Source organism: Thunnus albacares, chromosome 10 (genome assembly GCF_914725855.1).
Source record: "Thunnus albacares chromosome 10, fThuAlb1.1, whole genome shotgun sequence".
Taxonomy (NCBI): Eukaryota; Metazoa; Chordata; class Actinopteri; order Scombriformes; family Scombridae; genus Thunnus; species Thunnus albacares.
This window is the reverse complement of record NC_058115.1, coordinates 28522905-28548002: the sequence shown is the minus strand read 5'-3', so window position 1 is coordinate 28548002 and position 25098 is coordinate 28522905. Positions and strand designations below refer to the sequence as shown.

The window sequence follows — 25098 nt, the reverse complement described above, 5'->3', positions numbered from 1 at the left end:
AGCTGATTTAACTATTAAAAGGTACTGAATTTTGCTGTATTTTTGACTGGGAACAGATCATTTCATGATCGGTGTTGACTTAAGCTAATTTCAGCTTTTTAACAAGCTAACCACCAGTGTCAGTTGACCATCTATTAGCAGAAGCTAACGCTAGTGGCTAGTAGTTGCCATATTAATATTGGCTGCCCTGCTAAACTAGCCCATTGGCTTGTTTAAAAAAAAAACAAAATCATATTTTCATTTAAGTTAACTGCCTGTCATTGAACTGAACATCATTCACCACAATTATTTTGTATTAATACGTTCTGTTCCAGTGCGACGGAAGATTAGACTTTTTGCACAAATCTCAAATTATACAAGAGAGAAAGGGAATCGCAAGTTAATCAGAAAACAAAGACAAGCTCAGGAAACCTATTAAGTTTCCATTAATTGTGTTAAGATACTGAGGAGTGTAAAAAAAAAAAGTATAGTTAGTGCTTGGGTTTTCATTTTAGTGTGTTAGGCATGCTTATTTTTTTAACTCTGTACCACAAGTACAAAACTCGGTAATTTACTTCAATCCCTTCTCCTGTCTTATCTTCAAGTTTCAGTAACTTATAATTTGAGTGAACTTTCTAAACCCTAACTTTCTAGGAGACATCTTTAAACAAAATGCTCCTCTGTGTGTCCTCTATCCTGCAGTTACATTCAGACTGCAGTTTACACGGTCATAAACTGAAGGTTAACAGGCAGACTTGTGATCACAAGGTAGCTGGTTTAAATCCCTCAGAGGGAAGATTGTAGTTTTTTGCGAAAATAAACAGATAATGCTATGCTGCCATACTGTTGGGGTGCACTTGAGCAAGGCACCTGGCTCTAATTGCTCAAGTGTAGCTGTTGGCTGGTCCACAGTAAAGGCCTGGTTTTACTGGGAAGCAGCAAGGTGTGAATGTGTGCCACAGTTTGAAAGTAAAGCTGAATAAGAGCACATCAGGATAAATAACTGATAGAATAAAACAGTCAGAAAGCATCACAGCTATTTTGGGCAATGTTGATGGAACACTTTGTCTTCATTGCCGTCACATCTTCTTCTTTGTCATTGCCACTAAGACGTTAATATTTCTTCCCCCGATCCCAGATTAGGACTTGGCAGACATTGGAAGAAAGAGAATGGCCTTCTGACCCGGTCCTGTTTTGTTTCCAGACTTGTACTGGCCAGTCCGCTTCAGTGCCACGTACATGTTCGGGTACTTCCTGGAGCGGTAGGTGTTGTAGTTGTTGCTCTCAAGCCGCTCTAAGAAGTAGCATTCATCTGTTGCTCGTCTCTGAAGAGAAAGGCACAGAGGAAATAACAAATAAAGAAATAATAAAAGGATAAAATAAAGAACCCTGACATCACAATGCACTTTCACTCACTTGCAAACTGAGGAAGAAAACTGTGAGTGAAACTAGTCAGTAAAATGGTGCAACACTCCACACTTCCTGTACCGTAATACAGTACAACAAATGGAAACTGCTGTACGGGCATTCAGTCTACACATTTCATGTTAATTTAGTTTCAGTGTTTGTTTTTCAAAAATGCTAATAATCGTCTCTGCTCACTTTTGGTAATTCCCCTAAACCAAATCTCTTTTCAGTATTCTAATTTCTGTATAATATCAACCAGAAGGAAATCTGGTTACTTGCTGTGGTATTTAATTAAAAAAAAAAAAAAAAAAGAAAAAGAAAAAAAAGATTTGCATGGATGATTGAATTTGTTTGATATACTGTATGATATGTTCTCAGATGTGAAGAAATTGTATAATGCAGATACTTAATGACATTAAATTAACACCTAAACCACCTCAGATCTAAATGTAATTGTTGTTTTACAGGAGACTGTTCAGTGTTCAGTGCCAGTGAAGACATTTTTAAAGTTGGCCAGAGACATTAAAACTGTGTTAAAAAAAGAGTTTTATCTGAGATAGTTTTTCAAAGAAGCTGAACTAACATTAAATATGAAGATGAATGATTTAAGAAGGTTAAATATAATATGACAAACAAATCAAGATGTTAATTCAAGACATTTGGATTTGATGGGAAGTTTAAGGAGGGCAGAACATGAAGATCAGTAAAAACATGACGTGATCTGACTCTTATGTGGTCATGTTATCATCTTATCTATTTTAGTACTCACCCTATCCCCTGTCTTAACATTGTTCTTTGCTGAATACATGAAGAGAACATTAATTACAGAACGTCTGGCCAAAAACTTGCTGGCTCGCTGGGCGTTAGCTGCCCTACACCCTGTCCAACAAGGGGCTTTTGTTTTAGTTTCTCTTTTTAGTTGACCGTGACTTCACAGCAATGGAGCTATTAAAGTCAGTCGCAACAACAACCACCCAGGGATACTTGGATCAATTCATAATAATTTCAAATTCATGTAAACAGTATTCAATAATGTCATTTTAGTTAAAGGTTTGGGGGGGAAAAAACTTCCTTTTTTAATTAACCCAAGAGGTCAAAATTAGTTAATTACATGGTCAAAAATGTATTAGTCAGTACCTAATATATATCAAATGTGCCAAAGATCAGAGTTCAGACTCTTGCACATCCAGTCAGGGTGCTGAATTAGAGGGAGAGGGCAAAAACATTTGAATAGTTTCATAATTGGCTGCCTTTTCATCATTTGAATCATTAATTTCATTATATTAAAATAGATTTTCTCAATTAAAATACTGACTGTACTCTCTCATCACACCAAATGAGGAGGATAAAAGAATGAATCAGCAGCTTGTGGATTTTAATGATTTTCTAAGCAAAGTTAAAGCAGAACAGAGCGACGCCTTGGGTGGCAGCTCACTGCTGTAGCTTCTCATTAGGCGGAAATGCTCTTTGCCAATTACATGGACTGTGGACAAGCCTTCACAACCACCAAACCACATCAGTCACCACACTTCACGCTTCCACTGCTGCTGTGAGCAACAACACTGCGGTTTTAAAAGAGAGTGGTGCCAAACTGGTATTTGCTATTTCACATAAGCATTTAGAAAATTGTTTGAGATCGCTTCAGTAACAATATTACACAGAATAAAAAGGACTCGCTTCTTCTAGACACAAGTTAAAATACAGTATGTCCATCAAACTGGTCACAGCATGTGCAGGGGCAGATTCTGTCTTGAATTTGTTTACACTGTATGAAAAACTACCTGATTTTTTTCTTCCTCACATGTGGAACATCTGATCATCAAACAACCAAAAACAGCAAATTTGTTTCAAGACACTCTGTTGGTTAATCAGTAAGATAGATCTGTCAGTTCTGCAAAATATCTAAAACCTCTAAAAAAAAAAAAAACAACCAATTGCCCACAACTGCAGGATAGAAAGAAATAATACACACAATCATTACTATCTATTCATGCATCATGGTGCATCTGGTGCAACTTTAGTAGAGCTGCAAACATGAGTAGAAGTCTTGGTTCTAATAACTAGTCTTTACTGAAAGTTCAGTAAGGAAGATATTTTTTGTTCAACTTTATTCTTCTACTGATAACTTCCTATCTTGTCCTGCTAAAGATGTAGAAATTTCAAGCCTCTCTATTATTTTGGTTTTCCCAAATTTGGACAGGAAACTTAATTCCTTGAACCAACCATTTGTTGGATGCAGCTCTTAAAACATTTCTGTGATTCTTTCATTCTGTATTTCAGACCAACTACAGCACAACCTTCCACTTCCCCTATAACCACTGTCAGGTTGTCCCTGTAGATTCAATGAATTCGCTATAAAAGTCTGAAAATACTAAAGGTCCCATAATTCACCTGCTGGCTCATCTCCATCACCAGCATTTAGACTCCCAATCTCTCCCTACTGAAGTTGAAAAGGGAATATAGCTTATTGTATTTGGTGCCACAGCCAAATAAGCTGCATCTTCTTACATCCAGTATTTGTTTCTATGCCAGTCTGTATGAGTATGTGGTACAAAACCAAGCCCCACGTCATATAATGTAATTTGGATTTGATTGCTCAGACCCAAATTTGTCAGCATTGCCATGACTAGTCTCATCATCTTGTTGCTCACAGCGGTTTGGCTCGCAAAATGTTAATGCTCCAAACAGGAGAAGTTACTTTGTTGTTTCTCTGCTTATGCATGTTCTTCATAGTGACTTTTGGTTACAACATCTTTGCAGACTAAAGACTTAGCTATAACGGTTTGGAAATAAACATGAAGCCATTAAGGGAATTGAACCTGTAACCCTTTGAGACAGTCTCTTTGAATCCCATACATCTATAATAAGGATTAATTTGAACCTGGGCCTACGTACTGTTGTGGTAAACCTTTTTTGGCAGGGCTGCAACGGTGGGGCCAGCCCCATAAACGCCAATGTCCGTGACTGACTGACTGACTGAGTGATGAAGTCATACCATTGTAATGGTTCATCACTCACCTTGGTTGGGTGTTGCCATGTGTCACCACTTCCTGTATTTGTCGCTTCAAATGAAACACCTTTTCATACATGGTCCAGCCATATACTAGGTTTTGACCTAGTCTTGTAATCCTAAGTGCTGACTGTGACAAGTGCAGCCAGAAAGGCTATCGACCTAATTATCTTGTTGGGTGACTGATAAATATTTGGTTTCTGAATCACAGCAGCCTAAATGCTGCTTATGACAAGAGCAATGGCATCTATTTGCTTTTCAGCCAAGCAGAAGGCATTTATTGTGGGTGTTTAATAAAGATTTGTGAAAAGGGCAGCGACCAAAACATTCTTTGAGCACTTTCAGGAAATGCCATTTGATGATTTCATCTTGCTACATCTGTGCATTTACAATAATCTCGAAATTCTACAGAAGAGAGAAGAGAATGTAACTTTCATTAACGGAAAGATGATAATCAAACTCACTCACCACTCCAAACAGTCGTCCATCTCTGTTCATCGCCAGATAGCGGTTAGCACAAACCCCTTTGATAACCACCTCCCCGACTGAGGTCGCCTGCAGTTGAAGCTTTACTGAAGAAAAAGACAATTTTTTGTTTGAACAAGGTGAGCAAAGACACAAATCACTTGTAGTTTGACATTTTAATGTTTAATCAAAAGGAAAAATGCCATGTTAAATGAATATATGAGGCATAAACATTCGAGGCAATGGATCCCTAGATTTACTCACATTGAAACTGTAACTGCTTGAGAAGTGAAAGTACAATATTTAAGTTTTGTTATGGAACAGATGGTCAACCTCTCAAGAAACACATCACAAATATGCAACATTATAACATGAAAAAATTACTGCAATTATTTTGAGACATCACAGTAACAAGTCAGACCATCATGGTCAGAAGGCGGCCTACTGCTACCGTCCTCTACAGAGTATTTTATGTTGTGTGCCACCAAGTCGCATTTTGGAGGGAAATCTGGATCACTCTATGGCAAATAAAAAGAAAGGGTCAAGTGTTCTTCTAGAGAAAACAGTGCTAACATTTCCAGAGATAATGACACGTTGACGCTAAAAGCTACATGAATCAATTTTAGGCCACCAGGCTTACAAAGTTGCTAAGGCTAACATGCTGGAACTCATTTGTAGTTGTTTTTCCCACCACCTAATTAAGTTAAGTCCAATATTTACTCTCATATTAGCTCTGGTTTGATCTGCACCAACTCCTAAGGAAAAAAATATCTGGCTCTTTACTCCCTAAATGTTTCACTCTCTTCACTTGCTAGCTGCTAACTTTGTTTCCTGTTTGGTGCTGGGGAGGTAGTGTACAGTGGGCAAACAGCTGGGAACAAGATGGATGAAAGCCATGAGAATGAACCATGCACTAAATTTGCCTGAAACCAAACAATGAGCTAAAAGCTAAAAAAGCTCCATAAAGCTTAAAGAGTTAGTGATTACTACATGTGATTTCGGCACTACAAGTGTCCTCATTCATGTAAAAGGACGTGTACTATAAATGCAGATGCAATGTTATAAATAAAATGGTTATTGCGCTTTAATGGAGCTTTAAATGTGCTCAAATCTGATTATTGTAGTTTTCATTTTTCCAAAAGATAGAAAATTAGGAATGTATCTGTTTATCTCTGTTGCATAAGTGGCAGCCTATTTGCACTTTCCTCCAAATTTTCTTTCATTTTATATAACAAAGTTTTTTCTATGCTGTGCTAATTGCAAGAGGACCGCATTTAATTTAAGTATGATCAGTGTAGCACCATCAGTGTCATCATGTAGTAGGAAACATATCAACTTTTGGTTGCAGGCAGACATGAAATCCAGGTGAAAATTGAAATAAAACACAAAAAGGATGAGCTGCAAGATGCTGCGTTTAGCATCTTGAAATGTTTTCCTCTTTTTTTGTAAACAGAAAAACATTAGCTCGTGTTCCCTCACTTCCTGGCAAAGAACAGCTGCCCTTTTGTTGTGGTTTTCCTCCACGTTTTCACAGATTGGCTGACACTTTATTTGCAGTAAATGAATGAAACACCATTTATGCCAATAGAATCAGCCACTACACAGTAGCGGTGAAATACACTAAGGCTGACAGCAGACAAAGTAGACAGAACCTGTTGGCTGTCTGACAACCTCCACATAGATCAAAATCATTCTCATATATATATATTTATTTTTTATAGAGACAGTGCTGCTTGCCAACGGAGCATACTTTGCATGAGGCCAAGCCACCAAAAAGGAAGTAGGGGCCCTGTAAGGTAAATTAAGGGATCTGTCCAGAATTAATCCACATTAAAACTTCAGATAGACACACATCTGTCTGCAGTTAAGCTTGCTGCCCAGATGATTCGTGTCACAGATCAAAGAGGTGTGCTTCCCTGAAACAAAAAAGTATAATTGGTCTGAGTGTGCTGTGGTGTGTTCAATGTTTACTGGGCATGTTATGTCCCACAGCTATTGTGAATACAGAAAAACTTTCCCTCGTCTCTGTATGGTGTGGTCCAGGGCTCCTGTCTATGATTGTCCTACAGTTGTGGCAATGTTTATGGACAATATTGTCCTCAGAAAACTTTGGGTATGAAGGTAAGTTACAAAGAACCCAAATGTGATGGAAAAGAACCACATCTAAAAATCCTACTCGATGATCCTTGGGTAACAGTTCCCACTTCTGACTGGCAGGTATGTTACGCTGGCAGGTCTATCACAGCCTTAACAAAAGAACCATTGATGAAGCACAGCTCAGGTCGCAGAAATTGGATGAAACTATGATGGTGAAAGGCTAATGATTAATACTAATTCTTGTTGTATGACTCATTATAACTGTATTCCTTTCTGAACCTACGTTATGTCAACTGCCTCTTTGATATCCCAAATAAAATAGTATTTTTATAAATATCTTTTATATGTAAAAGTTTTTTATTGCAAATAAACTAAAATCACAACTTGCTCACATCCTTCCAAAATGGTTACTCTTCTGGTTTATTTCACAAATAAGTCTGACTAAATGTAATCGACGGGTAATTGAATTACCCTAAAAATAGCTCCTCTTTCCTTGAACTGGATCCACATCGAGCATTTGTTAAGGGGCACCTGCTTGAAATGTTACACTATATCTTAGGCAAGAAATTCCCAAGCTTTAATTTTCCTTGGGAAAAAACACAATTTCATGACCACCCCCCTCTTACTGACGCAATTTAGGACACATACCAAATGTAATTACTGATACAGAGGCAACAAAGGGTGTCGCAGTTGTCCAAGCCAAACAAGCATGTTAATGTTCACTTCAGTGGCTGCTAACTTATTAAATGTATTTAAATCTAAGCACATGAAAAATCCTAAAACTACTATCACTGTCTTATTAGATACTGACTGCTAGTGGAGATCAGTAATGTATAATTCATTATATTTCCTCACATAACTTTTAGATATATAAGTTGCATACTTTCATTTTCCTCAAAGACTGACATGGTCCTCTAAATCAGGAATTCACTTATACTGGCTTTTAACTCCATGTTGTGCTGTCTTATGTGACGTAAACCACACAGTGAGCAGTGTAAATGGCTGTGACTCAGCATGGTGATCAACAACATTTACTAAAAAAACGTCACGCATATTCCATCAAAGTTCCCATTGATTAAGAAAATTTGAGGTGTTCTTCTTTAAAACCAGACTTATTATACTTTCCATAAGTAGACCTACACACATTTGGTCATAGTGTTTACAAGTGGAGAACAAACCTCAGTGAGCTGGAAAATTCACATCGTTCCTCCATGATTTTTTTTTTTTTGCTTCACTTTTACTCCCCTGTTGTATATTAAAAAGAACATAAAGAAGCTTTGTGTGAGCTCTGTGCAAAGGAAGTAGAAGAAGAAGAGGAAGAAGAAGAAGAAGGGGACTAGAAGAACTTACTGTGGGGGTCGTTCTTCTCCCGGATTCCATCCACTCCCCCGTCAGACTTTATCCTCAAGAAGAAGCCCCCGTTTTTACAGTACAGCCTTTTGGGATCCTTGAAGCTCCCAGGAGGAAAGCTGCCACTGCCACCATCTTCAGGTGTGGAGGGAAGTGTTGTGATTTCTCCTGTGGCCATCTCCTCCTCTTACCCCGCTTCCCGGCGACTGCTTCGTCTCCTTCTTGAGCAGTGCAGGAGCCCCACCGTGGCCTCCCACTAACTGTTGCCTGTTCCCTCCTCCCCTCCTCCACAGAGCTTCACAAAAAATGATTCTACTTAACCTCAGAGGTCACTTTGCTTGACAACCCCCCTTTCAGGGCAGCAAGTGCCCTTTGAGAATAAGAATCTGAAGCAGGAGACCTCCTGGGCGAGCTTCTGCCAAACAGCAAATGTCTAAATCTACCATTTGTAGCTGCTCGTCTGCTGTTTGTAGAGCTGGCAGCTGCTTTGCCAGCAAACTTTGAGCACACTGGTAGGGGGATGCATGCGGATTCCCCCTCTCTTTCACTCTGCTTGCAATGAAGTGTTTAAATCAGGGCAGCTGGCTTAGATCTGTGTGGAAGGCTTTCCCCTTTGGGCCTCAGTTCGCATGCGCCCTAGGAACACCACCACACACACACATGCTCACGCCCACTAATGCTCAGTGTTTTAACCAACCAAGCAAGCAGACGTCGAGAAAGGAGAGGAGGGCAAGGAGGGGGACGTGCAACTTGGACTGTGTCACTACCATTCAGAGCGCCAGGAGCAGTGGCAACCATGTGAACAGAACCAGAGTTTTCATTCAGTCTGTTCAAGAGCAAGAGAGAGACAGCCAGCCTTTTCAGTGATTCAGACTCAGTGCTATTCATAGGTAAAAAACAACAATATGAAATGAAATGCCAGCAGTTTTAGATGAAATGACCAACATCATGAATGAGTGACTTTAATTGCTATTCTCAGCTTCCTCAAGTGATGGGAGTTATTCGTGCAGGATTTCTTTCTTTTTGATTTTAAGACAAACAAGGCCACTCATTTGTCAAAATAGGCACTTGCTGGTCTGGGTTTCTGGGCAAAGGTAACCACATCTGAAACTTGTGCTGGATCAGTTGACAGTCAGCTGTGCTCTTGGTTGACGTCATGATGGTGACCCCCCTGAAACTGGTCAGTGAAACATCTGACATCCAACCAGGCCATTCAAGTGACTAAGACTGGAGACTAGAACAGCTGTAACACTTGTAGTCAAAATAGAGTCAAACCACAGGAAGGGTTCAGATGGTTTTGGACATCTTTAGGATGTGTTTCCAGGGACTGTATCAATCCAAAAACCTCCAAAAAGACAGGACAGTTTTATCCATTTTTTGTGCAGAGAAGGTTTGCTGAATGCACATATTCTTTCCATGCAAAGTCCAAAGAAGTATACCAAGTTGTGCCATCACGAACTCTCATTTAGACCTGTACAGCAGTGTGCAAACACAATAATTCTCCTTATTAGAGAGCCATGTAACAGAAAAAAGATTATCTATGCTTATGTGCGACTTTCGGGCATTTGGGTGACGGACCAGAACCTTTAGTGCTGCAACTCATCTCAAAATTCAATGCTCAGAATTCCTCTTTTCAAGATATCAATCTCCAAAAAGACAAAACATCCAGTGGACTAAAAAAAGAGCATGAGAATGTAAGTCAAGCCCTCTTCAATTAGACTTAGACTGGCACTGACCCGTCACATTCCACACAAGTATGCTCAAATATTTTAATTAGTATTATGGGCCTCAGTGGTTTCAGAGTCCCTCGGTCTAAATGCACCTTTAGAGGTCTTTTCACACTGTTATAGTCAATACAGTAATTTCCAATTATTATATAATGCACACATTATTTAGTGTTTGTAATGTTCATATATTACAATAGCTAAGCTTCTGGTACAGAAGATGAAGCAAAATCATCATTAACAGTGATCACTGCCTTTGAACTGTTAGGAATGGACTAGAGCTGAAACGATTGGTTTCTTCATTGAGTAGTCATTTCATAATAGAGAAATAATTTCAGTAATTTTAAAGCAAAAAGACCAAATATCTGATGGCTCCCGGTTCTCAAATGTACTCAGATGTAAGAATCTGCTGCATTTCTGGGTCTTCCATTATAGTGAATTGAAAATTTGGGGGTTTGGGACTGTTGGTCGGACAAAACAAGCATTTCAAAATGTTTGATTGGGCTTTAGGAAATTGTGATGGGCATTTTTCACTGTTTTGTGACATTTTATAGACCAAACAATTTTAGATTAAATAATCAGTAGATGAATTGATAATTAAAATAATCGTTAGTTGCAGCCCTAGAATGGACCACCAACAGAAAACAGAAAAGACAACCTACAACCTTACGGTGTGGCTGAAAGTGAATTTCGACATCTGTCCATTTATGATTTAGATACAAGATGTGTGAGCTGTTTTTGATTTGTGTTGTTTTGTTTGTTTTATACTGCATTTTTCGTTCTTGTTTTTGTTCTGAATGTTTAATTTTTGTTTGATTTGATTGATTTGATCAAGTTGTGTATGCTGAACACTGGGGCGGAAAGTTGGAATACGTATGTTTAACATTAAGATTATTGATAAAATATAAAAACGGGTGGGACTTGATAAGTATTCACTTCTTCCTACGCCTTTTCAGACATGAAATATTTATTTAGGTTCTTTATTGAGAGTTGGACATATATGTTTGATGTTCATTTTATTGGTTATTTTTGTTTTGTTTTCTTACTTATATATATATATATATATATTTTAACATGTTCAAAATAAAAATCTAATCTAAAATCTAGGTAATTTTCAGTCTCAGTGTTATATGAATTATAACTAAACAGATGGGGTTTTTTGGAGGGCAATCAATGACATGTACATTAATCAGACTAGTAGGTGTAGTGTATGGTATTCTTTGATTTCTAATGATGGCCTACACCATAAATAGCACTACAATATCTGACTGTGTCTGAGGGAAAAAAGCAAGATTTATGGTTTTCTACTGGTTTTAGGCACATTAACATAACTTTCTAAAAATAAGTTGACAACTTACTGGTGTCAGTATGGCACCTGTTCCCACACTGTTGACTTTATTTTAAAACCTGACAGAAGCTACCTGTGAGCTCTGCAGGCGTTCTGGTGCAGTAAAAAACAAATTTACAATTGTAGTTTCGTGAACCAGTATAACAGTGGAACAGTATGCATCAGATTTCATTTTTTATTTGTTTTGAGGGGAGGGGGGGGCATTTTTTGCCTTTAATGGAGAGCTGATAGTGGAAAGCAGACAGGAAACAAGGGGGGCATCCCAAGCCAGGGTCCCAAGCCAGCGTCGAACCAGGGACGCCGCAGTTATGTGTCATGCACTGCAACCATTTGGCTTCCAGGGTGCTCCAAATATTTTTTGTGTTTTTAAAGTAATCTGTAATTTTGCACATGCATCAGACCAAAGATGCATGTACTGTGCAGATGGAGCAGACAGTAAAATGTGGACTTAACCTGAACTCTGAGATGCATCCCAATTCCCTTGTCAATGTTGTTTTTCTGTTATGTCATACCCCACTCTCTCATTGCCACAACACTGTTGACTGATGCCTGAGTCAAGGTTGTTATGGCTCCACGGTGAAGCCTTTGTAACCTTTTTATTTCACTGAACTATTTTTAGAATGTGACGAGAAGCTTTCTCTCGATCTCAGAGGAAATGGAAGGTCTCACGTGTCAGCGCAACTAACACCTCTGAAACATGAAACTGTCGTAGGAAAAAGTATGAAGATTTCCAAGTGTGCTTCTGAGCATTTTGTTTTCACTGCAGTTTTTTATTTATGCAAATGGTTGACATCTCATTTTAGAATTACAGATTCTCAAGTTGTAAAAAGAAAAAAGGTCTTCAAATGATCCCCTATTACAAGTTTTTTTTTTTTCATTAATTTGTGAATGAACCAATTTTTGTCTAGCAAAATTGAGGGTTACAAGGGTCAGCACATTAGTGCCTAGTTAATATTCCTGTGACCTTTGAATGATCATGTAGGAAAGGAAATGTTAGCTAAAGAAAGGTCTACTGGACGCAGTCAACTAAAACCTCCAGAACTTGTAATTATCCTTGTTTCTTTTTTTTTTTTTTTTTAATGACAGGACCTAATGACAAAACTGAAAACATTTACTCTGTCTGGAGACGTTACTTCTCCATCAACCATTCCCATTATGACAGAGCAGGTCATAAAACCACCACGGTTGGCAGGGAGTCAGTTTTCAATGTGAACTATGTTAGTCAAGCTGGAGAAACATAATGAAGCACAGGCAAATATTGTCAAGGAAGTGCACCAAGACTAAAACACATAATGGCACAACAAAATTCCTCCCATGCTCCATGAGAGGGAAATTTAATTGTGGTTTTGGACATGTAGTGTTTGTTTTCCCTGGCTGAACTGAGCACGAAGACAAGGTGTGTACAGCATTATGTACAAATAGTGTCAGCTAAGTCAGGCTTGGTTAATAATAAAAATAAACTGCCATTTTTGGGTATTACCTGTGAGAATAGTAAACAGCAGCTTCAAGAAAAAAAATACTATAACTACAGCGACATGTTAAATAAAAATACGTGGAAAGACATAATTAAATCTGAAAACATTATACATATATCTTTCATGTATGTTTCTAACACACTGTGCTCATTTGCCAGGGCTTTTCACTTATCTAGGAGGTCAGGATGGTGAAGGTCGAACGGGTAATCACTTTAAAGTCAGGGGGGAAAAAATGAGGGAACTTAGCCCCTCATGTTTTATTGGCAATATCAGAATTTAGGCCAATTCTTTTGTCATATTTATGTACACCACATAAATATGACCGAGAGAGAAAACTCTACAATGTCAATTAATCATTTGTCGCCACCGCGTGGTAGAAAATAGGCAGCATGACTTCCCTGATATTTTTTAATATAGTCCTTTGACTATTTATTGATGACAAGAAAGAATACAAAAACAGTTTATTCTTTATTCTTTTACTTTGTACAAATAATAAAAAAAAACTTAATTACATATTAATTAACATAATGAAGTCTAATTAAACAACTTTTTTTCTATTTTGGTACAAAAAAAAAACAGAAAGTTGTGCACAATCAAATACTACATACAGCAGTCCCACAAGATGCTATATGAAGATCATAAAAGTATTAGATCTGCATGTGCACCGTCAGTGTTCTGGTCTACTCGTGTAATGACCTCTGCATCAGTCTGCAAGACCAGGAAGACCAGATCTAAGGCTTTCCTCCATGCTTCCTGCTTCACACAAAGATTGTCATAGATTTTTACAGCTGCTGCTTCACCAGAGTTCATAGCTGAGGAAACTGCACTATCCACAGTTCCACCCTTTAAGGAAAGTTGTGAGAATTTTGCAGCAACGCCTAGACTTCCATTGTAGTCCTGTAGTTGTTGGCTCACAGCAGTCCTGGCTTTGACTTTTGAAATCCCCCCAGTGTTAACCATTACAGTTGATATGTAATCTATTAGACCATCTGCCATGAGACGCAACACCACACCCCTGTAGGGGTTAGCTGCTGTCCCTGCTTTGGTTTGTTGGACAGAGTCATTATTCTTGTCTCTGCAATGCTTGACATGCTGCTCCGCTTGCTTTTCTACGTGATGAACACAAAGCATTTCTGTCACTCCAGCACCGGGCAAGAGGGCTTTGTCTTTCAGCGCGTGGTGTAAGCGATAAGCACAAGCCCAAAACTGATCTTCCAAGGCCTGCAGCTTGCCGTGTACACAGCTTGTGAGGATTACTGTGACCAATGCGGTTTTCCCGACAGTGGAAATATTCACAGCTGTTGTAGACGTCCTCTCATTGCTTTTGAGGTCCCTCCGTGTGACAACTTTAATTCCACTACCAACACAGTGCTTACTCAACTGTGTGGCGTAAGTCACCGGAACAGCTCCTGTTGAGTTTGCGAACACCTTTAAAACGGAAACCTTCACTTTTTCCACCACAAGTATGTGATGTCTACAACAGTGCTGAATCACTTTCTCAGTAGCAAGCCCACTGACTAGTATCAGGTTTACTTCCAGGTTCAACAGAAGTGTCACGACCTTTTCCAGCCACTTTTCGTCTTTGCTTAAACTCGACAAATCCGACTGGTTACGCACACGTTGTATACCTGTTGGCCTTTTAAAGCCAGGGTGGTGATAGGTGTCTGATAAATCTCCATTAATAAGAGCAACCTTCACGTGTTGTTCTTTGAAATGATGTGCAACTGCAGCCTGTTCAGCATGTAAGAGAACCACGCAGCCTGGTAAAACGCAAGCATGTTCCTCTGGTAAACCAGGCAGCACACAAGTCACCACTTTAGTAACATCAAATGTGGAACACCTCACATCTTGTTCATTACTTTTTGACTGCATCCGGCTGGCTTCAACTACTAAATTCATTGCTTCGACACAACCATGGCTCAATCCCTCAGCAATGTGTGCAATGTCAGGAACCTTAGGCTGATGAGGCTGCAGTACCGTGGAAACATCTTCAGATTTGTTCTCACAAAAATGTCGGCTTAGCTTTATTTTCCTTTGTCCGCTGGTGTTGAAAGTCTTGTGACCAATTTTTGTTGTCCTTTGTGAGTTTGATGGTGCCTGTGAAGCCTCCACAGTGGGTTTCTGTGACAGGTGAAGTCCTAAACTTTGAGACGTTACGGTGCAGCTCTCTGATGGCGCCACACCAAGAGCATCAATTGAAACGCTGCTTTTTCTGCAAACATCCAAGCATATATCTATTCCCTCAGACATAGCTGAGATGATGTGTGACACTGAAATTCCTCTCTGAAGGCAATCCAGAGCAGCACGGCTCCATGCTCCTGCGAGAAACAGAAGGCATCCCGACCCTGTATGATAAACCTTCTGGTGTGCTTGAATAGTCTCGTAAACCAGCTGACCCACCGCGCAGGTCAGCTCCAGGTTCTCAAAGACGCGGAGGCATGAACCCGCGAGCGCTGACTCCCCGCTCGTTGCATCTTGGATAAACTTGTACCTTTTATAGGGGCCCAAAGAGGAATGTGTGATTCCTGCCAGCGCTGAGAGCTTCTGCAGTCCAACATGTTGCCGCTGGTTTATAATTGTACTTCCCAGCATTACTTGAGGTGCCTGAATTGTAAAAGGACAGGTTAAGTTTGTCTTCCTTGTAGCAAATAGAAAACCCAAAAATATTCTCTTTTTAGTTAGTAAAACTACAAAGTTCATATTGTCTGTGTTAAAAGGTAGTCACACACAGTGGTGAACTGCAAATATATTTACTCAAGTACTGTACTTAATGCAAATTTGAGGTACATGAGCAACTGTATACTTCCACCTCACATGTCAGAGGGAAATACTGCTTTGTAATTCACTCCATTTATTTAACTGCTATACTTATTACAGATTAAGATTTTGCATACAAAACATGATCAGCTTATGAAATGTTATGCATTGTTATATAATTAAATAATGCAACAGGAATTAAAGTTAAGAAGTTAAAATCAGCCCCATCCCAAGCAGCTGCAACATTTTGATGCAGCATACATATTAAGACATTAATTATAAATTAAACCATATACTATTCATAGTAATAGAACCCGCTGAAAGGCTCAGTTCTGCGTAATTGGTCATTTTACTTTTGATACTTGAGGCTAGTAGTTGGTGATACATACATGAACTTTTCTTGAAAGTATAACGACTTCTTGCGATTGAGTAAATTTTACATTGTGGTAGCCTATTGCTACTTCTACTTAAAGGACAGGTTCTCTTTTCAAATCTGTCTCAAAACAACAGTCAGGTGCCCATATGAACACTAGAGAGGTTTTGCTTACTGTAATCATTCCTCTCGTTCATACTGGCTATTAAAATATCACATTCAAATGTGCTTTCAATTTCAGTGTTGGGGGCCGAAATCCACAGTGTGTCTACACAGTCATTTTATGCAAAAATGTATTTAAAAATTATCTGAAGCTTATATGCGGCTTCAGCAGTTTGAGTTAGTCATATCAAGTGGATATCTGCCACATTGACTTTTTAGCAAAAAATTCCCCTTTTGTGTTTCATTGGACAGTGTTTCCCTGTTTAGCTGCAGTGGAAGTATAGTAACAAAAAGAGGTACTTTGGTACTAAAAAGACTGTAACATTGAAAGATATCTACTAGATTTGACTTATTTGGACAGCTGAAGCTTCATATTAACTTAAGATAAACTTTTAAATACATTTTTGCACAGAAGGAGGACTGTGGATTTTGTCCTCCATCACTTACATTGTAAGTGCATTATGAAGAGATCTTCTGATGGTCAGTAAGAACAGGAGGAATGATTATGGTTTAGAAAAAAAACAAAAAAACATATTGTTCACTTGGGCACCTGACTGTTGTTTTAAGACAGACTTGAAAAATTGTGAACCTGTACTTTAAGTAAAGTATTTCTTCCACTACTGGTAACTAGTATGGTCAACAACATTAGTGCAAATGCATCTATAATAGTAAATTTATACTGCACTACACAAAACACCAAAATACCAAAAGGATTAAGTGACAATAAGAGAAACACATCAATACCCCGTAAGAAGAGGTTTGCAAGCTAAGCTAACATGCTAATGTCTTCAGAAAAAATGTTCTTTACTCCTAAATTCGAATGATGGCGAATGTGAACTAACCCACAGGGGAATCCCCAGAAACTGCAATACATACTGAAACTACCCATAAAGAATACAATGATACCTTGAGTTAATAATATGATACTTCTGTCAGTTCCCCATCGCCGAGCTGCCCGGCTCCAACGGTTACACACTGCGCATGCGTTGTTTCCTGGTTGCTGGGAGACCAAAAAGGATCTCAATAATTGGCTGACACGATTTTGTCCCGCCTAGCTCTTCTTGCGATTGGCTAAGATGCGCGCGCTATGGTACTTTTAGGGTTTCTATTGGCTATCTCCCATGTCACTAACAGAAAAATTACAACCGTTGATGGCGACTTTGTTGACATCCGAGCATCAACTGAAACTGAACTGAAGCTTTCCTAGCTGAATCATTCATTTAAATGGTATACCTTCATATAAATGTCAAATATTAAATGTACGCTGTGTTCACTTAAGAAGCCGCTGTGAACAGTTGAAACGTAGTTTGATTAATGTGTTTACTTTAACTCCATAACGTGGAAGCTAACGTGAGCTAGCATGGTAGTAGCTAATTAGTTAGCTAACGTTAACAGTTGACTAAAACGCCAAAACATCTACTGTATGTATGTGTGCCACATATTCTAACTGAATACCTTGTATAAAATAGCCACCACGTCTTGTTTGCTTTTCCCAGGCGTCAGGCTACCGCAAATCAGCTACCTCCGCTAGCCAAAGGAAAAAAGCAGCTCCCAAAACCGAACTGACTGAAGAGCAAAAGCAAGAAATTAAGGAAGCTTTTGACCTATTTGACACAGATGGCACTGGCACAATAGACGTGAAAGAGCTTAAGGTTGGTTTCTGGTTAGTTTCTATCAAATACCAAGGGAAGCATGCCACAGCAGCCTCAGATGTGTTGTGTATCTTTGCCGCAGGTTGCTATGCGAGCTCTCGGGTTTGAACCAAAGAAAGAAGAAATCAAGAAGATGATTGCAGACATTGATAAAGAGGGTTCAGGAACAATTGACTTCAGCGACTTTCTCAGTATGATGACACTAAAGATGGTGAGTTAAATACAGAGAACCTGGAACCTATTATAAGTTACGTTTGTGCTTTCTAGCCACATTTTTTCAGTTTTTAAATTCTCAAGTTTGGCTATCAGGTGCTCTTATTAGTACTGCAGAAACAAATTTCCTCCAAACCATTTACTGTAAAAGCGAGTGTTTGAACATGGACAAATACTAGTGATGCAAATCACAACCCTTTTTTGAACAATCATACAAAGTTAGTTGCAGAATTATTGTACTTGTATTTATTTTGGTCTGTAAGGAAATACACAGACAATGACACAAAAAAGAAAATTATTTCCAACAAAACAGTACAGTAGAAAACCATACAACACAGTAACTCAACCTGAAAGACTCTGTACAGGCTGAAAGAATAAACTGATGTGTCAATCAAAATGTGCTTGTCATGTCTTGCTTCATTGTTAATAGAGTGAGAAGGACTCCAAAGAAGAAATATTGAAGGCTTTCCGGCTGTTCGATGATGATTGCACGGGGAAGATCTCATTCAAAAATCTTAAGAGAGTTGCCAAGGAGCTGGGCGAAACCCTCACAGATGAAGAATTACAGGTATTGTAGATTCTACTAACATGGACTGTATATAATGTATTTTTGGTGGTCCATTTTCCAGATATGTCAGATTAGTAAATTAGACAGACAGACAGAGTGTACTTTATTAATCCCAAAGGGAAATTACAGTGTTACAGCAGCCAGTCAACATACATCACAATACAAGAACAACAAGGTAGGTAAAAAAAATAAATACAATTACAGGCTAAATTATATACAATTACTAAATAAACTAACTCAAATATAGACATACCCAGAATAAATAACAATAGAGACTAGAGATAAAACTATAATATACTATTAGAGCCAGATACCACAGAAAGGTAGTAATAATTTTATCATATTAAAAAATAACAATTTTAATGTGAGAATTAAAGAATGACTGCAACTAATGATAGGTTTGTTTCTCACTATTGTTAATAATAAATGGTTACTACAAACAAGACTGACACACCTGTTTCACTTCTCTCTCTCATCTCCCAGTTCCCCCTATTGTATTTTTTTTCCATGTGGTATGAAAATAGCAATTAAATAGTTAGTGATTTCTGAGGATCTTTTGCACTGAGATGCCCTGTATGACACATGTTGTCAGTTCAAGTGTGAGTTTTTGTCATATCTGTCACCATTTTGCTGCATTCAGATCCCTGAAACAAGGTTTTCACTCGTAAATGTTTAAACATACTGAAGCAGATTGTCTTTTTTTATTCTTTTAGGAAATGATTGACGAGGCAGACCGAGACGGAGACGGCGAGGTCAACGAGCAGGAGTTCTTGCGGATAATGAGGAAGACCAACCTTTACTGAACTTGAGTGTTACAGTCTTGTTCCTGGGACCTTTTCATAGATTCACTGTAGGCTTTGTCAAGAACAGTTTATACATTAGCTTTAAGGAACTTAGATTTGTTTGGTTTGTAAATACATATTTTAACATACTGTATCTTTATACAGATTTTTCTACAATGCAAGATAAATAAATATATTTCATCATAGCTGATTTGTCTGATGTTACTTTTACATTAACCTTACAGTTTCTCAGCGTTAGCATTGTGTTTAAAGTGCATGTGAGCATGCAGTTCCTAATTTCAAGAGATTAATATTTCTCTGGGCCTGATGTGCATATAAGAAATGTTCCCCTTTGATTCACAGTGTTTGATGATGTCTCTTTATTGAAAACCCTGGGTAATAACTGGAAATACAGGGGTTGTGATTTTGAAAATCCTTGTGAAGTTACAGTACAGTTACAGTAGGTTGCAGTACATCCTGCACAGCGATGCATGCCAATAATAATGGTCAGATGTCGGGGAACAGACAGTGAAAGTCATATGACTAAGTCAATCTTGACTAACCAGAATCATGTTACTGTAGACAGAAATGACAAACATGACTTTGAGATGAGTAAATCAGTAAAAGTCACTCTCACTTCGTGTTTTGAGTTATTAAACCAAGTCATCGTCTGTAGAAGATACATTGCAATGATCTTTTACCTTCATGTTCTGATTATCTTATAGGAAAGATGCTCCTGCTGATTGATTGTAATATACAGCGGAAGTCTTGTTTTGGCCCAATCACCATACCATGTTAAAATAAACAGGATATTGTAGTGACGTGTTTTTCCGAGCCGTCAGACGGCTGTCTATTATTTTGAGGATGGTTGCCACTGATTGTGAAAGTTGTGATAATCTGTTCTAGACAGCAAAGGAACATCAGGTGGAAAATATGAAAAGTTTTGTCCCAAGATGAGAAATCCATTTTTAAAAAAATATTCCCCATATAAAATGTTGATGGTATAAAAACAAGAGTTATGAGCGCGTTGGAGGAATTGTTGATTTACAAAATGTCACAGACTGTCCTTCGGATCTTAGTGGTACTTAATAGTAAGACGGGGGTTTTTGTATCTTTTGTATGTATAACTCTGAAAATACCTACTGTAAGATACATTTGCAGAATGTAGAATGCATGTCTTTTCACTTAACACTTATCCTCACTTTTTACCTGATTAAAGTGCCCAAATTCAGTTTATATGGATTCCCTTAATTTTACTCCGCTGTTAAGCTGAAACCTCGAATTGATACAGATGAGCCAAATCAGAAGGGCAGTATCTGGAGGCTTCATTTTATGTTACCCCTATGACTCAAATCCATCCACTGTCTAGGAGTTCAAAGCGCACCACTCAACAGGTGAGAGTTGAAGAACAGTACTGAAGCTCACTTTCAGTGGACAGACAAATATAAGTTGGCACCTTAATGAATTATGTCCTCATATTATGGAAAAATTTCTTCCTTTGAAAGCCATTTGATCTTATAATTGAAGATATTTCAATGTGTTTCAACAGCTGTGCAGCATACAAATCATCGCATTTGAAAAGACACTGCTAAACTCACCAGTATTTCAATACATTAAATGTTTATATGAACAGAAAAAGGTCTTCAGTAGAATTATCACTTAAAAATAAAAAAAAAAAGAAGAGTGGGTGTTGTTCAAACAGTGGATGTTAGAACAAAACTTTCCAATTGGGATGTTTTCGTGAAGCGTTTCATGGCCTTTAATAGTTTCACAGCCCCTCAGCTGAGTGTTATTCCCCTTCTGTTGTGGTTAAACAGCGTTCGCATCACACGATCTGTTCAGTACTCCCACTGCTCCGCTGCTGTTTTGCTCTTCCCATAAAATGATCAATTTCCAAAACAACTAAGTGCTGTATGTCTGGTTGTTACTGGTAAAAGATGATTAGATTTTTAACTCTAAAAGGTCAAAAATGTGTCACCATAATGCACACAACCTATTTTCACAAGCCCCCTTTGAGTAAGAGAAGTTGAAGACAAACTAATATCCGTCATTGTGCCTGGAAGAAGCAGAGTGACTGCATCAGTGGTATGTTTGCTTTTTAACTTCAGTCCTATTTGCGAAGTAACTTTCATTTAATTACTGACAGATAGAAAGGATCTTAAATCTTTTTCAGTATGATGAGATAGCTGATATGAGATTCCTCTTTGAAGTCTTTAGTGTTGTATTTGACTGACATATGCTATCATCAAATTGTGGTTTTCATACATTTTATACAATGAGCTTTTCAAAGATACATAACAATCTGGTTATCATTTGAACCTTTGTAGCCACGGTGTTAAAAGCCATAATGACTTTGAAGATGTCGCTGCGAGTGTAGGTGTTGCTGACAGAGCTTCATATTTTTTCTAATCTTAGTGCTCACGCCTTGTATTCAGAATTTGTTTTTTTTTTTCTTCATGAAGTTCTGCGGCACACCTGACTCTCCGACATGCCTCGCATTTTGACACTCCACCTGTTTGGGGGAAGATTGGTTTCCATGACTTAACCAATCACCTTTGAACATTTGGGGGTACATTAGGTATGCCTATAACTATGAAAAAAAAAAAAAAAACTCTGTTGACAAGGAGTATATAAGAGCTGGAGCAGTATTGTGTTGTACTTACCGCTGTACTTGAAGTTAAGAACTGCTCTCAGTGGTGCTACAAGCCTCATTAGATATGAAATGTGAGAAAATTCTGTCTTTTGTATTTTATTGTATGCTTTCACCAAGCTTAGAGTTTTATTATGAGTGCTTATTTTACAGTACTTATATGAGTGTGTCAGGAGGTAGTAGACGTCCCCCATATAGTGAGAAGCAGGTTGGTTAATTTGGAAATGAAAGCTCACAATCTCTAAGATAAGATTAAGTAGCTCTACATTTTTCTTGCTTGATTAGATCATGGGTTCAATTTTCTGGCTTTACCTCTGGCAACTGTTCATGCTTAAGATAATCATGTTGAATGGGCTTTGTAAAGGGCACGTTCACAGCAGGAATGTGTCGATAGAGCTTTTACCCCTTCAGCTCGGTTCATTTCTGTCTCAGTCTTCTAATGAAACTACAAGTAAGGTTTTACAGAAGTGAAAACAGAGTCTCTGCAAATGACCCAAAAAGTAAGAGGTTTCACTCTAGCTGGAGATGATTACAATATCTTCACTGCAGATTGAGAATGAATTGATTATTTTGTCATTTGGTCAATAATAATCCCCATGCCAATCACACCACCAGAGAATATACAGTGCAGTTGCAGCTTTATGCTAAAATCGTTTGGATTCATTTTTTACCTCATCAATCTACACTCAATACTCCATAATGACAAAGTGAAAACAGAATTTTAGAATCTTTTGCAAATTTATTAAAAAAGAAAAACTGAAATATCACATTGACATAAATATTCAAACCATTTACTCAGTACTTAGGACAACCATCACTGCAACACTCCACTGATCTGGGCTTTATGGCAGTGTCAGGCAGAAGCCTCTCCTCAGTGAAAGACACAGGAAAGCCTGTTTGAATTTTGCAAAAAAGCACCTAAAGGACTCTCAGACTGTGGGAAACAAGATTCTCTGGTCTGATGAAACCAGCACTGAACTGTTTGGCCTCAATTCTAAGCTTCATGTCTGGAGGAAACCAGGCACTGCTCATCACTTGCCCAATACCATCCCAACAGTGAAGCATGGTGGTGGCAGCATCATGCTGTGAGGGTGTTTTTCAGTGGCAGGGACTGGGGGACTGGTATCTTTAATATGAAAACCTGGTCCAGAGCACTCAGGACTTCGGTCTGGGCTGAAAGTTCACCTTCCAACAGGACTATGACCCTAAGCAAACAGCCGAGAAAATGCAGGAGCAGCTTAGGGACAACTGAGTGTGAATGTCTTTGAGCGACCCAGCCGAAGGCCTGACGTGAACCCGATCGAACATCTTTGGACAGACCTGACAATGGCTGTCCACCGACGGTCCCCATCCAACCTGATAGAGCTTGAGAGGATCTGCAGAAAAGAAAGGCAGTAAATCCCCAAATCCAGGTGTGCAAGCTTGTTGCGTAATACCCAAGAAAACTCGAGTGTAATCGCTGCCAAAGGTGCTTCAACTAAGTACTGAGTAAAGGGTCTGAATACTTGTGTCGATGTGATGTTTCAGTTTTTCCTTTTTAATAAATTTGCAAAAAGTTCTGTTTTCACTTTGTCATCATGGGGTATTGAGTGTAGATTGATGAGGGAAAAAATGAATTGAAACGATTTTAGCAAAAGGCTGAAACAAAACGAAAAGTGAAGGGGTCTGACTACTTTCAGTATGCATTGTAAACTATAGCAATGGGTGCAAACAAGCTCATCTTCCTTTATTAAAAGTACTTGTGACTGGAATCAGATTTCATGTGACTCTTCAACTGGCAAAATCTAACTCGTAAGCTCAAAAGTTAACAAAACTTTACAGGAAAATAATCTAATTCTGAATTCACGCGACTTTTAATTTGTAATTCGGCGGCGTGACACATAGTGAACCAGTGCAACAAAGGTCAGATAAAAGAAGAACTGTAGGTGTGATCCCACATTCAGATGACAAGTTAAACCTCAGCATTACTTTTCTGAGTGGATTTATCGGATCACTTTGATATGTCACTGAATAAAAACACCCATCAATTCAGCACTTTTTTTGTGTGTTCTGGTCACATTGAATTGCAGACTGTCCTCTCCCATTTGGAAACATTCTGTCAAAGCAGAAACGTTATTTTTCCGATTGATAGTCATGCCTGTTGGAATCAAAATATCACCTGCCACTCACTATTTTGGTATTGAACTAGTTTTATACAAAATAACCTCCTACGACCAGCTGGAAACTGGCTGACATTGAACTATGAAGTGTATTACACCAGACAAAGATTCCCTGTGAGAGGTTTTTTTTTTTTTTTTTTTTTAACTGTCCCTTTTGTTCAGTTTCATTCACGATATTGGTAAATAATTTCCCCAATAACATCATTAACAAGTCTTCGCTTTTGGTAACTGAAGTAAAGCTGAATTTCAACATTTTTATTTTTAACATAACTAGCGAGGTGTTTGAATTCACTAATGATGACAAAATTAATTTATTGTATAAACAAGCTGTGTCATTCCTGTTGCGGCGCTGGTAAAGAAGACCAAAAGAGGCCATCCCCCACCCACGGCCTCTTTGTCGCTTCCTGTACACTTACGGTAATATCAGGCACCCTCGCTTTTCTCAATCACTAAAAATCACCTTCATTTTGTCCTTGTTCCGTCTCTTTGAAAGGCTCTGAAGAAGCAGAAGACTTCTACTTGTATGTGTTCTAAGCAGACTAGTTTTAAAAAACAAACAATCATTGCAACATGCTGATGTGTTTATGCAATGCATGCCAACTTTGAACCTCGCACCCACTCACCTCGCACCCCTGAAGTGCAAACGGTTCACTAAAGGGGAGACCGCAGTGTAGGAAATCATACTACTGCAAGTGGGAGTAGGAAGTAAACTACATCATTAGGACAGAGTAAATAAATCCGCCTGATAGAGTAATACTTTGTAATAAAATAATCAAGCATTTGTATTTCAGTTTTAACATCATGTACTTATACATAAGTCTCAAGTGTGGGAAAAAGACAAGAAACATGACTAATATTCTTTTCAGTCACCCACACACATTTAGTTTTGACAAATATCACAGCAACAGTGCACTTGTGAAGTTTTTA

At 38.4% G+C, this 25098-nt stretch overlaps 3 protein-coding genes across 4 annotated transcripts; 1 reads left to right on the top strand and 2 right to left on the bottom strand.

Annotated features, from left to right (window-relative positions):
* Positions 1-47: 47 nt before the first annotated feature.
* On the bottom strand, positions 48-10075 carry fgf2 (fibroblast growth factor 2). The gene is made up of 3 exons (XM_044363037.1): positions 8309-10075; positions 4865-4968; positions 48-1304 (listed from the first exon to the last, which is right to left on the bottom strand). Exons 1-3 carry the CDS (start codon positions 8484-8486, stop codon positions 1119-1121), a joined length of 468 nt encoding a protein of 155 aa, XP_044218972.1. The 5' UTR covers positions 8487-10075; the 3' UTR covers positions 48-1118.
* A 3235-nt stretch (positions 10076-13310) lies between these two features.
* Positions 13311-17678, bottom strand: bbs12 (Bardet-Biedl syndrome 12). Of its 2 annotated transcripts, none has more exons than XM_044364204.1 (2): positions 17603-17678; positions 13311-15459 (listed from the first exon to the last, which is right to left on the bottom strand). In XM_044364204.1, exon 2 carries the CDS (start codon positions 15445-15447, stop codon positions 13492-13494), a length of 1956 nt encoding a protein of 651 aa, XP_044220139.1. In that variant the 5' UTR covers positions 15448-15459; positions 17603-17678; the 3' UTR covers positions 13311-13491. The 2 variants fall into 2 exon arrangements, with proteins under 2 accessions (XP_044220139.1, XP_044220138.1); XM_044364203.1 differs by lacking the exon at positions 17603-17678 and adding an exon at positions 17054-17156.
* Positions 17264-19568, top strand: cetn4 (centrin 4). The gene is made up of 5 exons (XM_044364205.1): positions 17264-17374; positions 17644-17799; positions 17882-18010; positions 18443-18580; positions 19294-19568. Exons 1-5 carry the CDS (start codon positions 17372-17374, stop codon positions 19381-19383), a joined length of 516 nt encoding a protein of 171 aa, XP_044220140.1. The 5' UTR covers positions 17264-17371; the 3' UTR covers positions 19384-19568.
* Positions 19569-25098: the final 5530 nt, after the last annotated feature.

What these genes read in the sequence shown, in the direction of transcription:
- fgf2 (XM_044363037.1), bottom strand. Translation starts at nt 8,486, where the DNA reads ATGGCCACAGGAGAAATCACAACACTTCCCTCCACACCTGAAGATGGT. An exon ending in GGAGAAGAACGACCCCCACA is followed by an intron (nt 4,969 to 8,308) that starts GTAAGTTCTTCT and finishes CTTTTTCTTCAG; the next exon opens with TAAAGCTTCAACTGCAGGCG. An exon ending in ATGGACGACTGTTTGGAGTG is followed by an intron (nt 1,305 to 4,864) that starts GTGAGTGAGTTT and finishes CTTTCTCTTCAG; the next exon opens with AGACGAGCAACAGATGAATG.
- bbs12 (XM_044364204.1), bottom strand. Translation starts at nt 15,447, where the DNA reads ATGCTGGGAAGTACAATTATAAACCAGCGGCAACATGTTGGACTGCAG.
- cetn4 (XM_044364205.1), top strand. An exon ending in GTATGATGACACTAAAGATG is followed by an intron (nt 18,011 to 18,442) that starts GTGAGTTAAATA and finishes CATTGTTAATAG; the next exon opens with AGTGAGAAGGACTCCAAAGA. An exon ending in TCACAGATGAAGAATTACAG is followed by an intron (nt 18,581 to 19,293) that starts GTATTGTAGATT and finishes TTATTCTTTTAG; the next exon opens with GAAATGATTGACGAGGCAGA.